This window comes from Saccopteryx bilineata, chromosome 7 (assembly GCF_036850765.1).
Source record: "Saccopteryx bilineata isolate mSacBil1 chromosome 7, mSacBil1_pri_phased_curated, whole genome shotgun sequence".
Taxonomy (NCBI): domain Eukaryota; kingdom Metazoa; phylum Chordata; class Mammalia; order Chiroptera; family Emballonuridae; genus Saccopteryx; species Saccopteryx bilineata.
The window spans coordinates 90,684,512-90,699,960 of record NC_089496.1 but is presented as its reverse complement, the minus strand read 5'-3'; the positions used below and the strand labels follow the sequence as shown (position 1 = coordinate 90,699,960).

Sequence of the window (15,449 nt, the reverse complement as noted above, 5' to 3'; positions counted from 1 at the left end):
AGAGATCTCTGATACAAAGTCACATTTCCGGGAAACCAAGAATTTTCTCAAGTGCAGAAAACCCCCACCATGCATATAACATCTTAACTTCACAAAACAAAGGGTAAAAAGAAAACTGCCTCCAGTCTCTTCAAGGGAAAGGGGGATAGGACAGTGGAAACACAGCTAACAAGGAGGTGTGGAGAAAGGTGTAGCCTTTAGCCACTTAATCAAACAATCAGATTTGTGGGGAAGAGCTTATCCTTTTGGCTTATTAAACTGCAAGGACTTTGGTCAACTCATAGTCTCCCACAGTAAACTGCCTAATTTTGTTCTGAAAAAACATCAACATAGGGTTTCTCAGAGTTTTCTTGTTTTCAACTGTGTGAAATTATTGGACTTTCATGGAAAGTATAGAGGGGTGAGATCTAATTTGGAGATGTAAGCTATTTTCATAAGAAACAGCTGTTTTTGCTGTTTTAGAAAATGGCCATAGAAGACCTCCTTGACGAGGGAGTGTTATGATTTGATTTCTCACTTTTTTTATACTTCATACCAGTAAGAAAATTTGCTTTGAATGATCCCAATATTTTGAGAATATTGTTCTTCATTTCAGATATTGAGGCTGATAAAATTAGTGGTGAATAAGGCCCTGGCCGGTTGGCTCAGTGGTAGAGCGTCGGCCTGGTGTGCAGAAGTCCCCCGGGTTCAATTCCTGGCCAGGGCACACAGGAGAGGCGCCCATCTGCCTCTCCACTCCTCCCCCTCTCCTTCCTTTCTGTCTCTCTCTTCCCCTCCCGCAGCGAGGCTCCATTGGAGCAAAGATGGCCCGGGCGCTGGGGATGGCTCCTTGGCCTCTGCCCCAGGCGCTAGAGTGGCTCTGGTCGCAACAGAGCAACGCCCCGGAGGGGCAGAGCATCGCTCCCTGGTGGGCAGAGCGTCGCCCCCCTGGTGGGCGTGCCGGGTGGATCCCGGTCGGGCGCATGCAGGAGTCTGTCTGTCTCTCCCCGTTTCCAGCTTCAGAAAAATACCCTCCCCCCAAAAAATTAGTGGTGAATAATCATTTGAAGGTTTGATTTGTCACTCATAAGAGGGCGAGGCATACATACATATATGGACTCAAGAATTTTATTCTGAACTTAGAACTTTTCAAAAGTAAACTATATAGATCTTCGGTAGAATGAAGTTGGGGAGGGTTTTTTGGGGGGAGGTATTGGGCAAATAAGTTTGTAAAATTTGTATTTTTTGAGCTTGCTCACTTTAACGTTAAAAAATAGTGCTGGGCAGTGCCAGGTATGTGATCTGTGAAATTGCAAATTACCTTTCTGCTTGGTGTGTGCTGGTGTGTGCTTCCTGCTTGGTGTGTACTTTGTCTTGCTAATGTGTGCTGGAGGAGAGAGAAACGATATTTGCGGAGTGAGAGCATAGAGCAGGGACCAGGAACTTTTTAAACTGAGAGAGCCATGAATGCCACATATTTTAAAATGTAATTCTGTGAGAGCCATACAACGACCCGTGTACATTATACATTATCCAATAAAAATTTGGTGTTGTCCCGGAGGACAGCTGTGATTGGCTCCAGCCACCTGAAACGATGAACATGAGCGGTAGGAAATGAATGGATTTTAATGCATGAGAATGCTTTATATTTTTAACGTTATTATTTTTTTTTTAATTAAAGATTTGTCTGCGAGCCAGATGCAGCCATCAAAAGAGCCACATCTGGCTCGCGAGCCATAGGTTCCTGACCCCTGGCATAGAGAATGCAGGGTGCTGAAGTTTGAAGAAGGAGATGGGGAACAGAGGTGAGGGACTTTAGCGAGCTCTGCTGAGATTGGTGGGGCCTTTGATTCTAGGAGAAACCAGAGAATATTCTCCTGGTTCTGGAACCAGAGAAGGTGTCAGTGGCTTTGGGAGCCCTAAGTGAAAGGGCAGTGTTTTTTCCCTGTGTGTTTGCTCGTCAGCCAGTGCGAGTCTTGAATAAAGTAATGGCCCACCATTTTTTGGCTCCACTGTTTTATCATCTGCCTAAATTCTATGGGAACCTGCATGTGAATGGCAAGGGCCATTACTACTGGCCATATGGGGGGTTGTTTTAGTCTGTTACAAGAGAAATTGATTGCCTTGTATTTTTTTAATTTTTATGATTTTTAGTTACAGTATTAACATTGGGAAGATTGTTATCTTTATTTCATCTGAATGCCACCTAGTACCTTAAAACAGTTTTTCAGAGATGATCATCAGTTACCCTTGTAAAGTGAGCTACGCATATTTTATGTTTTTATTAGTTTATTTATAAGATTTCTATGCCACGTTGACATTTTATTTATTTGTGACAGAGACAGAGAGAGACAGATTGGGACGGACAGGAAGGGGGAGAGATGAAAAGCATCAATCATCAGTTTCTTGTTGCGACACCTTAGTTGTTCATTGATTGATTTCTCATATGTGCCTTGACCATGGGCCTTCAGCAGACTGAGTAACCCCTTGCTTGAGCCAGTGACTTTGGGTCCAAGTTGATGAGCTTTTGCTCAAACCAGATGAACCCGCGCTCAAGCTGGTGACCTCAGGGTCTCGAACCTGGGCCCTTCGCATCCCAGTCTGATGCTCTATCCACTGCGCCACTGCCTGGTCAGGCTGTTTGTTTTTTAAACAATAAGAACTCTTCAGTGGAAAGAAGTAGTTGACCTGTGTGGTTCTGTGGAAGACTTAAAACAATAAGTTCCATGGCATTAACATCAAAATTATATATGTAGAATAGTAAAATTTTCAGAAGTCTTTACCTCAAGAGAAAATAAATAGAGCAACAGTTTTAGATGGTGGGGTGGGGAAATGTTTGTTAACATATACTTAATGCCCTTCACAAATTTAGAGTTACTCTTGGTTTAGGATTATGAAAATGTATTATTATTTCTAATGTGGCTTATTGAGGATACCATCTTGATTTTTCTTATTTATGTATTATTTTTTTTCTTCTTTTCCAAGTGAGATGAGAGGAGATAGACTCCCACATGCACCCCAACGAGATCCACTTGGCATCCCTCCTCTGTGGCTGATGCTCTGCGCGTATGGGGCCATGCTCACAACCAAGCTATTTTTATAGCCTGAGGTGGAGGCTCCTTGGAGCCATCCTCAGCACCCTGCTGATGTACTCTGTGCTCGAACCAGTCCAGCTATGGCTGCAGGAGGGTGGAGGGGAAGAGAGAAGGGGGGTGGGATAGAGAAGCAGATGTGCACTTCTGTGTGCCCTGACTGGGAATTGAACCCGGGATATCCACATGCTGGGTGACATTCTACCACTGAGCCAACTGGCCAGGGTTGATTTTTCTTTTTTAATTAAGAAGTCTGCTTTTTGTTTGTTTTTTTTCCTCTTGGGCTCAAAGATCCAAGAAGAGACACATTCCATTTTTTTTGCCAGCTCCAACACCTTCAGGTTCTGAACCATTTTGATTTGTTTAACAATGAGTTTCTTATTTCTGTCACCATTTCAGAACTAATGGAGGCCATGGCCAGTGTCTAGTTTCTCCCATTTTTTTTCTGAGAAATTGTCAAGAGGAAGAGAGCAAACATTTATTAAGCATGCACTATTATGTTTAGAAAATATACTTTATATACAGTGTACCTTTTAATCCTCCCAACAGCCCATTGAGATATGGATTACTAGCTCCATTTTACAAGTAAGGCCACCAAGTCAAGAGGTAAAATGATTTATATATAGCTAGCAATGGATTTAAGACTCATTGCTAGAATTTAAACATAGGTCAGTTTCCATTTTTTGTGCTGCTCCCAGCTCTCAGGGGAACATAAATTATCAACTGACCTCTATCAAGATGAGAAAAAGCTCATTTTAAAAAATATATTTTTGTTTTTCACAAAATGGAAATCTTCCTGAGGGCAAAATGCACCTTTCTCTTTAATTTGAATATAATCCTCAAATATGAATAGTTTTATACAATTTATTTTTACAGAATTTTTCTTTAATTTTTAGAAATAACCTTAAGGGAATGAAGCCAAATATTGTTAGGATTCTGGTTTATTTGTTTGTTTTTTCAATTAAAAAAATCTTAAGAGGGGCTGAAAATACATTTTAGATTGCTCCCTTTTGAATTTTTCTGCTTTCCTCTCCTTTTCTAGGCCACATCATTAGCCACTAGGGATGAAATCCAATTATCTCAAACCTAAGCACTTTGTATTACAAGCCTAAAGTGGGGAGAGAACATAGAATAAAACTATTAAGAATACCAGGGAAGAACTAAAAGAAACTATGTAGTTCTTTTTTTTCTTCCCTCCTAAAGTGAGAAGCAGGGAAGCAAAGAGACAGACTCCCTCATGTGCCTTATCAGGATCCACCTGGCATGCCCACCAAGGCGTGATGCTTGACCCATCTGGGGTATTGCTCTGTTGCAACCGGAGCCATTCTAGCACCTGAGGTGGAGGCGATGGAGCCATCCTCAGCGCCCGGTTCACCTTTGCTCCAATGGAGCCCTGGCTGCAGGAGGGGAAGAGAGAGATAGAGAGGAAGGAGAGGGGTAAGGGTGGAGAAGCAGATGGGCACTTTTCCTGTGCCCTGGCCGGAAATCGAACCCAGGACTTCCACACGCCGGGCTGACACACTACCACTGAGCCAGCTGGCCAGGGCCATTATGTAGTTCTTGGTGCTGGTAAATCAGAGGATTATCCGACTGCTAGCAGAAACATCTCAGGAACTTTGATCTCTCCTCCTACTCATGCAGAGTACAGCATTCCCCCTCATGCCCAGTTTTGCTTTCTACCACAGTTTAGTTACCTGTGGTCAGCCATGGCCTGAAAAAGTTAAATGGAAAATTCCAGAAACAGTTTATAAGTTTTAAATTGCATGCCATTCTGAGTAGCATGATGAAATTTTGTGTTGTCCTGCCTGAGATGTGAGTCATCCATCCCTTTTCCTACTTTTCCATGCTGTATATGCTACTTGCCTGTTAGTCACTTAGTAGCCATCTCAATTATTAAATCTACTGTTGTGGTAGTGCAGTGGTTGTGTTCAAGTAAGTCTTATTTTACTTAATAATAGCCCAAAACACAATTTGGATATGCTAAAGAGAAGCACTTTATAAGTGCTTCCGTTAACTAAAGAGGTAAAAGTTTTTGACTTGCTAAGAAAAAAATCATATGCTGAGGTTACTAAGCTCTACAGTAAGAAGGAATCTTCTGTCCATATAATTGTGAAAAAGGAAAAAGAATTAGTGCTTGTTTTTCTGTTGCACCTCAAGCTGCAGGAGTTTCGGTCACTGTGTGATAAATGCTTAGTTAAAATGGGAAAGGTATTAAATTTGTGGGTGGAAGACATGAACAGAAAAGGTGTTCTGATTGACAGTAATGTGTTGCGCTAGAAAGCATTGAAGTCTTCAGCAAGGGATCCCTGAAACGAGTGATACCAAGCCCTTTACTGCCAGTAAGGGATGGTCACACAGACTCAGGAATAGATTTGGCATTTTATCATCTCACATCATCACAAGAAGAAGGATGAGTATAGTACAGTAAGATATTTGGAGAGAGCCCACGTTTACATAACTTTTATTGCAGTATATTATAATTGTTCTAGTTTATTGTTGTTAATCTCTTAAGTGTCTAATTTATATATTAAACATTATTGTAGCTATGTATAGGAAAAAACTAGACATAGCTACGATAACGTTTAATATAGTTTTAACTTTATTTTAATAACGTTTAATATAGTTTTAACTTTATTTTAATAAAGTTTAATATAATTAACATTTTTTTTCCTATACATGGATGAGGAGAAACATAGATGACTCTGATCTTGTTTTATTGTTATTGGAATTGATGTACTTACTTAACGTTTAAATGAACATTTTGCATGGTGTGTTTTTTTTGGACCATAGTCCAGGGCACTCAGATCGTGTTTCTGTCAGCTATTATATATCCTTTCCAAACTTACTGGCATAAGAGTCATTTAAAGGGGTGAAAAATCAGTCTAAAGTAAGAAATATTATACATTGTTGTATACTGTCATTGAAGACATTTCAAACAAGGTAGAGCACCCTTTTTTTCTCCTTTTAAAAAGTGATAAAATGTACTTTACATAAAATGTACTGGCCCTGACTGGTGTCTCCGTGGATAGAGCATCTGCCCAGCATGCCCATGGCCCAGGTTTGATTCCTGGTCAAGGCACACATATCCGCTTCTCTTCCCTTTCTTCTCCCCTTCTTTTTCTCTTCCCCTCTTGAAGCCAGTGGCTCGGCCCCAGACAGGGACTGCCAGGAGGATCCTGGTCAGGGCACATGTAGGAGTCTCACTATTTCCCCTCCTCTCACTAAATAAATAAACATTCTTCTAATACTCATTAATTTTCAAACAAATAAATATTTTAATTACTATTTAATTTTGCATTGCAGTGAATTGTAATTAGCAGTCTTTCACTTATTTATATATCTAGCCATCTGGGAGTTGTTTTTATTTTATATTACTATAAAAGTATTGAATGGTATCTAGCTTTTGTATTTTAAGTAAATTAAAATGGAGATTGTTTTTAGAAATTTTCAACATCTTTTTTAGGTCATTTGTGATTTCAGTTTGGTTATAAAATTTTTTATTATGTCTGTTATTGTGTTAGGGTCTTCAAATAATTTTCAAAAGTAGAAATAGAAAAAGTTCTCTAGGGTCTGTTTATATGAGAACTGAAAAGATTTTATTTAAAATTTCCTCAATTAAAATTTTTAAATTATAGTCTCAGAGAACCAATATTGCATAGCCTAAGTAACTAGACAATGTTAATGTTGATCACATTTATAGCATAAGCACAAATAACTATTCTTGGGTGGTTGGATTGGATTGTTTTTCATAGTGATTGGTGGTGGTGGTTTCTACTAGTTGTAATGTTTTTAGGACTTTTATTTTTTATTTTTTTATTTTTTTTTATTTTTAATTTTTATTGATTTTACAGAGAGGAGGGGAGAGAACAAGAAGTATCAAGTCATAGTTGCTTCACTTTATTTTTTATTTATTTTTTTATTCATTTTAGAAAGGAGAAGGAGAGGCAGAGAGAGAGAGAGAAGGGGGGGAGGAGCAGGAAGCATCAACTCCCATATGTGCCTTGACCAGGCAAGCCCAGGGTTTCGAACCGGTGACCTCAGCATTTCCAGGTCGACGCTTTATCCACTGTGCCACCACAGGTCAGGCGTTTTTAGGACTTTTAGACATTATATTTAGTCATTATTGCTCTTCTGTGTAGTACCATCTCCCTTTCACAAAAAGTCCAGGAGTTGGAGGAGTCTTAACCATATGTTTAGCCTAAATGTCTCTCGGGAAATGACTCCCTATAAAGTTAAAATAATACATATCTTTAAAGCAGCGGTTCTCAACCTGTTGGGTCGCGACCCACAGGTTGAGAACTGCTGCTTTAAAGTATCAGTAATCGTTAAGGGTTCTTCATGTGTCTTTGAATCAGTTATTTTACTAAACTGAGTAGTGCCTTTAACATTATTCAAGTAGAATAATATGACTGCTTACTAAGGACAAATATCTACTGACAGAACCAAAATATAAGGTCTACCGGAAAGTTCTGTCCATTTCTATCACAAGTTTCGACATGTAAAGCATGTTTATTTGGCACATGTGTGCCTCTCTATTTTTATCACTTAATGTATACATACTGACGTAGCAAATTAACTAGAACAAAGTTGATTCACGTTAGTCTTATGTGTGAAGTGATAGTGTGTGTACCCATGGCTACTGATAAAGTTCATTTACGCCACTGTAATTTTTACGAATTTCAACAAGGAAGAAATGCTACAGAAGCATGTCTGTCGCATCCACCATATTCCCCGGACTTAGCACCCTCCGACTATCACTTGTTTTTGTCCTTACAAAATTTTTTTTTTTTAAATACTTTATTTATTGGTTTTTATAGAGACAGGAGAGAAAGGGGAGCATGGAATGGGAAGTATCAACTCATAGTTGCTTCATGTTAGTTGTTCATTGCTTGCTTGTTGTATGTGCCTTGACCAGGGAAGCCCAGGGTTTCGAACTGGCAACCTTGGCATTCCAGGCCGAAGGTTTAACCACTGCGCCACCACAGGCCAGGCCAAAATTTTTTGAAGGGCAAAAAATTCAAAAATGAAAAAGATATCAAACAAGCACTGGTTCAATTTTTCGCATCAAAAGATAAAACGTTTTTCAAAAATGGGATATACAAATTGCCCTCACGCTGGCAAGAAATCATTAATAATAATGGCAATTATTTAATAAAGTTTATTGACAGTAAGAAAAATTTGTATTTTGTTTTATTCCAAAAACGGACAGAACTTTCCAGTAGACCTTATAAAAATTTTCCTTTTATTTCACTTTTGGACCATCTGGTAAGGGTTTTAGCAGCATGAAGTTGGTTCTTATCTATATCATGATGACAAATATAGGTAGTGAAATGGTAAAAAAGTAGGAAGTTAGGTATAGGTAGACTTAGTATAAATGAATGTTTAAAAGCAAGATCAGACTGCTCTGGTTTATTCTTATAATTTTATTTAGTTCGTTTCAATTTTATCACTGTTTATGAGCTGTATTAAGTTTCTACCATATTAACCTGAAATATACTAGAGAAAATAAACTAAGACAAAATAAGTTAATTTTTCTGTTTTTTCTTTTGACTTAACATTTCAAGATCAGACTTGGCTTGTATTCTAGGCTCAGGGTGCCAGAAAAGTAAATAATGCACAATACTTAGGCTTATTTTCAATACCCTTGTTTGTTTTGGCCAATTAGATGAATTTTAGTGATGGCTTCTAAATAGGAGGGGGCAATAATTCTTATAAATACTAATTTCCAAATAGTGTCTCTCCGTTCCAGCCCATCACAACAGTTTTAAAACCTGTTTTTGTTTTTGTTTTGTTGCTTTATTTTGTTTTTTTTAACAGGAGAGCCAGTGTAACTCCTTCAAGACTGGAGTGACACACTCTGCATCTACATCTGCCTCATGTGAGTTCTCATTTTGGCAGCAGCACTCCGCTAGGCTGGAACCTCTGTAGAGGTTTGCCCCCATCCCTTTTTTTCTAAAATCTGTAAAATACTACCATAGTGTGTCTTGGTGGCAAAGGTAAAAAGTGCATGAGAATTCCAGACTTTCCTGCAGGAAGTTTTGGCTTATTCCAAAGGAACTCTCTCCTCTAACCTTAGTTCTGTCTGGTATGAACAGCATCTACTCAGAGCTCACAACGTTCATCCCCACAACATGCAGTTGATTTCTTTTAAAGAACTGTTTTTTTCCTTGCAGAAGATGGGGTAAAGAATATCTTGAAATGCTCTCACTAGCTTAGCTTTCAAAGCTTTGGTTGTTCTCTTTATAGGCTGGTTACGTAACCTGAGAACACTGTGTGCTGCCCTAGTGGCTAAAGCAGTCCTCTTTTTGGACTTTGGCCCTTAAAATAACTTTTTCTTTTGTCTTTGTGTACTGTGTACATTAGGATAGGCTGAGGACTTTCTGGAGGAAGAAATAAGCAGTACATGTGTGAGATTATGTTTACTTAGAAGCTACTAGTTGTGTTTTGGAAAATCAGTTGTAAGAGGTGAGCTTGAAACTATGTATCATTTATTGGCCAGTTTTGTGACAGAAATTGAAATAACCTTTGTAGCTGTGGAGAGGCCTAGTGCTCTATAGTCAGAGGTCATGTGTGTGGTTCCCCACATGTCAGTGCTGACCTCGTTTTTAAAAAAAAGGAATTTATACTTTTTATCTATGTATTTATTTACTTATTTTTCAAGGAACAGTGGTACTTTGTAGGCTTCAGGAAAGTCATTTTTTCTATTAGGCTAGAACAAATTGTGATTATTCCCAAGGGACACTTAGAACAAAACATCTAAATTCATGCTCTGTGCAAGCTGCAGTCTGCTTCTCCAGCCCTGGTTGTACTTATTCCCTGGCAGATGATTTAATGACCTGGGTGTTCGTGTTACTGAAATGATTATCCCAGAAGCTTATGAGAAAATGTCAATAGCTCGTAGTTCTTACTGATTAATATAGAGCTTAGTGAAATAGACAGGGATGTCAAAATGGAACTTGGACTCTGCTAAATCCATTCCTATCTGTGACTAGAGCAATTGATATAGGGCTAGATAAAAGAAACTTGAGGGATAGAGTGGATTTCAACACCTAAGCTCGTGTTTTGATGGGCTATGCAATTTAGAAATTCATTTTTAGCAGGGTAGTATAGTATGCCCTGCCACAGAGAGCTTTGGTTGAGACCTAGGGGGACCTAAAGTCTGGCTTCATCTATGTTTGTACTTGCTATGTAACTTCAGGTCAACAAATGGGGAATGTACATCATATTTGTGGGAAGTTCCCTAAACTCATTTAGGGAAAGGAAATTCAAAATATTGAATATATCTATAGGTGGAATCTTTAGCAAGTCATCTGAGTTGAATACTGACTTCTGTCCTGGAATAAACACAACGTGGCAAGTTTGTAGGGTTTTATTTTCTGCTTTTCTAGGGTTTGTCCTGGCAAAATAGGGATTTGAGACCCCCCCCCCGTATTTTTTTTTTTCATTAAACATTCTGAATAATTTGATTTGGGTTTCAGTGCAAACTGTCTCATAGACATAGGTTTAATCACCATTACTCCATCTCTCTGTAATTACCTGATTCAGTAACTAGGGAAAATTACTTATTTAGGGGTGAGCCTGTGTAGGTGTGTTTAATGTTTGTTTTTGTCTCCATTCTTAAGGCATATCCAGCAAATTATTCTTTTGAAAAAATAATAATTGGAAACATTTTATATGGGCCAAATCATAAAAGAATCAGTGGATTATCCAAATTGGTTAGCTATACTGGAATTTTGTATTATTAAATATTGTTTGAAATAAGTGAGGCTTTTGTAGATTTAGAAGTAATTTTTTGTTTTAGGGAATTTTGTTAAAATGTTACTTTCCATTGGGTGGAAGCACTGGTTGGAGTGTGAGAGATGTTTATTTTATATTCTCAAACTAATTCAAATTGACATCAGTTAATACCATGCTTTCCTGCTTTTATGATAATATACCTGCTCTTACCCTGTTAATGTGTATGAATATTTAACATTTCCTTTACCACAGTGTATATCATCTAGATCAGCGGTTCTCAACCTGTGGGTCGCAACCCCGGCGGGGGTCGAACGACCAAAACACAGGGGTTGCGACCCACAGGTTGAGAACCGCTGATCTAGATTTAAGAATTCCACACTTGAGGCTTCAAAAAGTTTTGGGGAGGGGGTGAAGGGGTAAGGATAGGGCTGAAATTGGGGGGGGACTATAGCCAGGTTTGAAAATATTTGCTGGAGTTAGCATTAGAATCAAATTATTAATACCCCTGAGACAACAAAAGAAATGATAGCTTTCTGGAGCCCTGTTCTGATGAGACTCGGCATCTTCTTAAGGACCTTAAAAAGTCTAGGCTTTTTAAATATGACAAATGTTAAAGGACTTTGAGTGCTTGCATTGCTTTAAAATTTTTAAAATTTAATTTTAAAAATAGATAAATACATTAATGTGTTACAAGTTTTAAAAAAATGCAAAAGAAGTTCACAAGGTCTTCCCTTCTTCCTTCCTGCCTCTCAGCCATTCGTCTGCCTTTTGGGGAGGCAACCAAATTATGGTTTCTTTTATGTATTTTCAGAAATATTCTGAAGGATTGCATTTGGAAAGGGAAAGTTGAATTGTACTCATTAAAATACTAGCATTAACTTGTACAGGCAGACCAGATGCAATGAAAAAAATCAGTTGGGGCCATGGGCTATATGTTAATCCTAGATAGGAGAACTATAGTAATGTAATGATAATAGTTGCATTTAAAACATTTTTATTATTGATTTTTTTGGGGGGTAGGAGGAAGAGACAGAAACATTGATCTGTTTTCTGTGCCCTGACTGGAGAGCAGACCCACCACCTCTGTGTATCGGGACGATGCTCTAATCAACCGAACTGTCTGGCCAGGGCTAGAATGGATTTGTTTTTGGCCTCATTTGTTATTTGCAAGATAGCATCTTTCTTTCTCTCTCTCTCTCTTTTTTTTTAAATATGGCTTACCCACTCTTTGAGACTGATGGAAGGGTGCTCACCTAAATTTTTCATTTGGAAGAAATTCAAGGAGCAACATTTTCTTTATGCTGAACTGCAGTGATGATTCTAAAGTTGTTTTCATTATAGAAAATTTCAGACATATACAAATACAATATAAGAGAGAAAGCCCATATTTCAAAATCCATTTTATCTCACCTATAGAAAACAGTATGCTTGTTTGGCAGATTAGGATATATACCATATTTTTCACTCCGTAAGACGCACCTGACCATAAGACGCACCTAGGGTTTTAAGGAGGAAAATAAGAAAAAAAAATATTCTGAACCAAATGGTGTGTTAAAATATTTAATAAAATATACCACAATAATATTTCAGCAGTGTAAACTCTACAGCAGTATTAACGACCATTAGCACTATTATTAACAAATGAGAAGAGACTTTAGTGTTCAAATACTCTTCTAGTTGTCCAGGAACCCCAGGAACTCATCATCGCTGGTGTCAGAATTTAAGAAGCTCAGTTGCTCACAATCACTGGTATCGCTTACTTTGCAATTTTCATATATGATGATACCATCTTCAGTGCCATCTAAGGCATTGCTAATGCCACATTTTTTGAATGACCATACCACGGTTTCACTCTTCACTGACTGCCATGATGTTTTCACCCATTCACAAACTTGAGTGGTAGCGGATCTCTTCATTCATCCAGCTGGTGTCAGATCATGATTACCAGCAGCCATCCATTTGTTCCACTCTTCTCGCATAAAGCCTTTAAATGGTTTGTTGACGGAAATGTTGAGAGGTTGCAACTGGTTGGTAAGACCCCAGGAAATCACTCAGCAGATGCCAGGGTTCCACACACCGCTGTGGTGGGTATGATTACACTCCCACTGGCACTCATTCTACATATGTTTACCAGCGCAGTGCCCCGCAGCAGCTAAAAAAAAATGAACATTTGCTCCATAAGATGCATCAGCATTTTCTCCTCCACTTTTTTTTGGGAAAAGTGTATCGTATGGAGCGAAAAATACGGTATATTATACATATACTTGCACATTCTAGTCCTTCCATAATCACATCTAATAAAATGAATCATAGTTCTTTAATGTCTAACTCCTAGTTCACATCTCGATTTTCCTAATTATCTCAGACATGTCTTTTATGGTTGACTTTGCAGTAATAACTTGTAGAATACAGTTTTGATGACTATAATATTGTTAGGGCTGATGAGAAAGCAAGTTAAATCCTGACAAATAGAATCACGCTGATTAAAGAAGGAATATAAAGCCACTACCTAGAAGAAGCTCATTTTGGAAGATTCCTACACCAGTTATGCACACCATTGAACCTTCAACATACATACATATACATATACATATACATATACATATACATATACATATACATATACATATATATATATATATAAAATTCTCTACCTACTTTTCTGTTTTACTTACATTCTCATGGTTGATACCACAGCTGTGCTTATTTTTCCCCTTCCATTAGATTGTGGGCATGAAAGAATGGAGGGAAAAAATGTTTGGATTAGATTTCTGAAAACTGTAGGTCCTATTCCAAAGTGCTTGATAATTTACCTGTTGTTGCTGCTCCTACTATAATATGACCTGTTTCCACAGACTGACAGTTGAGTTTTGTGATTACTTGGGGCAATACAAAACACGGGTTTTAGATGAAAAGAAGAAAAGTGGCAGATTTAGGAAAAGGGAGGAGGAACTGGGAAAGAGGAGAAATTCACTCATTTGCCTTCAGTTTTAATTTGCGGTGTTTTAATGAGAACCTCTTCTTTGTGCAGTGTACAAGTCCCCGGAGTATGAGTCCCTTGGTTTTGAGCTTACTGTGGAGAGATTAGTTTCTATTGGCTATCCTCAAGAGCTGCTCAGCTTTGCTTATGATTCTACATTCCCTACCAGGTAATTTAAAAAGATTTTTTGGATTAAGGTCCTTTTATCCCCAAATTAATAATTCCAAGTGCATTCCTGGCCAAAAAAATAAATAAAAAGATTCTTTGTGGTGTTTTTGAATTGAACTTAGTTTATTGTTAATGAAGAAGATCCATTTATGGAAAAGAAAAGGGATTAAAAACTGATGGGCAGTAATCAGTCACAAAGAGCAGTTACACGTTCTGCTAATACTCTTGGCTTGGTAATCAGGAGCCTCTTGACAGTTTGCATTAATGGATTTGATAGGAAAGATTTAAGATTAAGAAAGACATTAATTTGAGATGTCACCATCATATATATATGTCCCTTATATACCATCTGATAGAAGGACATGTAATCCAGCTCAGTTCTCCAAGGAAATTAAAAGACTGTTTTAGAATGGAACCAGCTGTAGTAAGAAGAATTATAGTTTACACCTAATTCCTTCCAGTAAACAGTTGTGATTATATTTCTAGGCAGTAAATATTTTTTAGTTGCTCTGAAATGAGTTTTTAAGATTTCATTCACTCACTTACGCCTCCAGGGTTATGTTGTTTTGGGACATACTAGATAGAGTTGCCATAAAGCTTGAATGAGTTGAGTTTGGTTCATGGTGACTGAGCAATGTAAGATTATTGCCTGTATTTGCATTATTGATAATGCTTTCATTTTCACATAGGGGACTTGTCTTTGATACACTATATGGAAATCTTTTGAAAGTTGATGCTTATGGAAACCTCTTGGTCTGTGCACATGGATTTAACTTCATAAGGGGGTGAGTACAAAGAAACCTTTTAACCTCTTACTAATGTTTTTATAGTCAAACAATATGAAGATGACAGTGTTTACCTGATTTAATATACTTTACTATTTTTTTGTTATTAAAGAGCAATTCTTTTACATAAGGATACTTAACAATTATTTATTAGACAGTTAAGACCCAAACTGACTTATATATGTGGCTAGCAGTTATCTTTTGTTTAAAATAACTGCTTTCTAATTATACAACATCCAACAAAGCTAATCTCGAAACTTGTCCAAAAAGAACTGTAAGTGGCTTTGACTTATTTGAATTCTAAGATTTTTATTTTCTCCTTTTTAATACAGTTCTCAGGTAGCTGCTCAGAAGAGGTATGTACATAAAAGTGCTTTGAAAAATTTAAAACTACAATGTAAATTACTAAGATTTTTTTAACAGTCCATTATTTTTTATATTCTAATGAATAGCTTCAGATATTTATGTTAAAATTTAAAATGGATTATAAATGAATACAGGGTGATATTTAAAACAAATAAGGAGAAACTTTATTTTCATAATCAGAATATTTTCATTAGTTTTACTAATTTGGACTCTCTACCCTAGTAAACAGCAGATAAAATTTTGTGTCAATTTTTTGGTGAAAACATCTCAATTTTCTCTTTAAAAATCACAGTGCTGCCATTTGACAACTTCTATAGTTGTGGCTTTAGAGTTATACATTTT

At 37.5% G+C, this 15,449-nt stretch overlaps 1 protein-coding gene across 10 annotated transcripts in view; it reads left to right on the top strand.

Annotated features, from left to right (window-relative positions):
* The window catches only part of NT5C2 (5'-nucleotidase, cytosolic II), a 188,926-nt gene that overhangs the window by 155,954 nt on the left and 17,523 nt on the right, over positions 1-15,449 (top strand). For 8 of the 10 annotated variants that reach the window (XM_066238390.1, XM_066238392.1, XM_066238386.1 and 5 more), the window contains 3 exons: positions 13,840-13,957; positions 14,646-14,741; positions 15,074-15,097. In XM_066238390.1, coding sequence (XP_066094487.1) covers positions 13,840-13,957; positions 14,646-14,741; positions 15,074-15,097 — 238 coding nt within the window. The remainder of the gene's footprint in view (positions 1-13,839; positions 13,958-14,645; positions 14,742-15,073; positions 15,098-15,449) is intronic. The other 2 variants (XM_066238394.1, XM_066238393.1) reach the window with 1 other exon arrangement.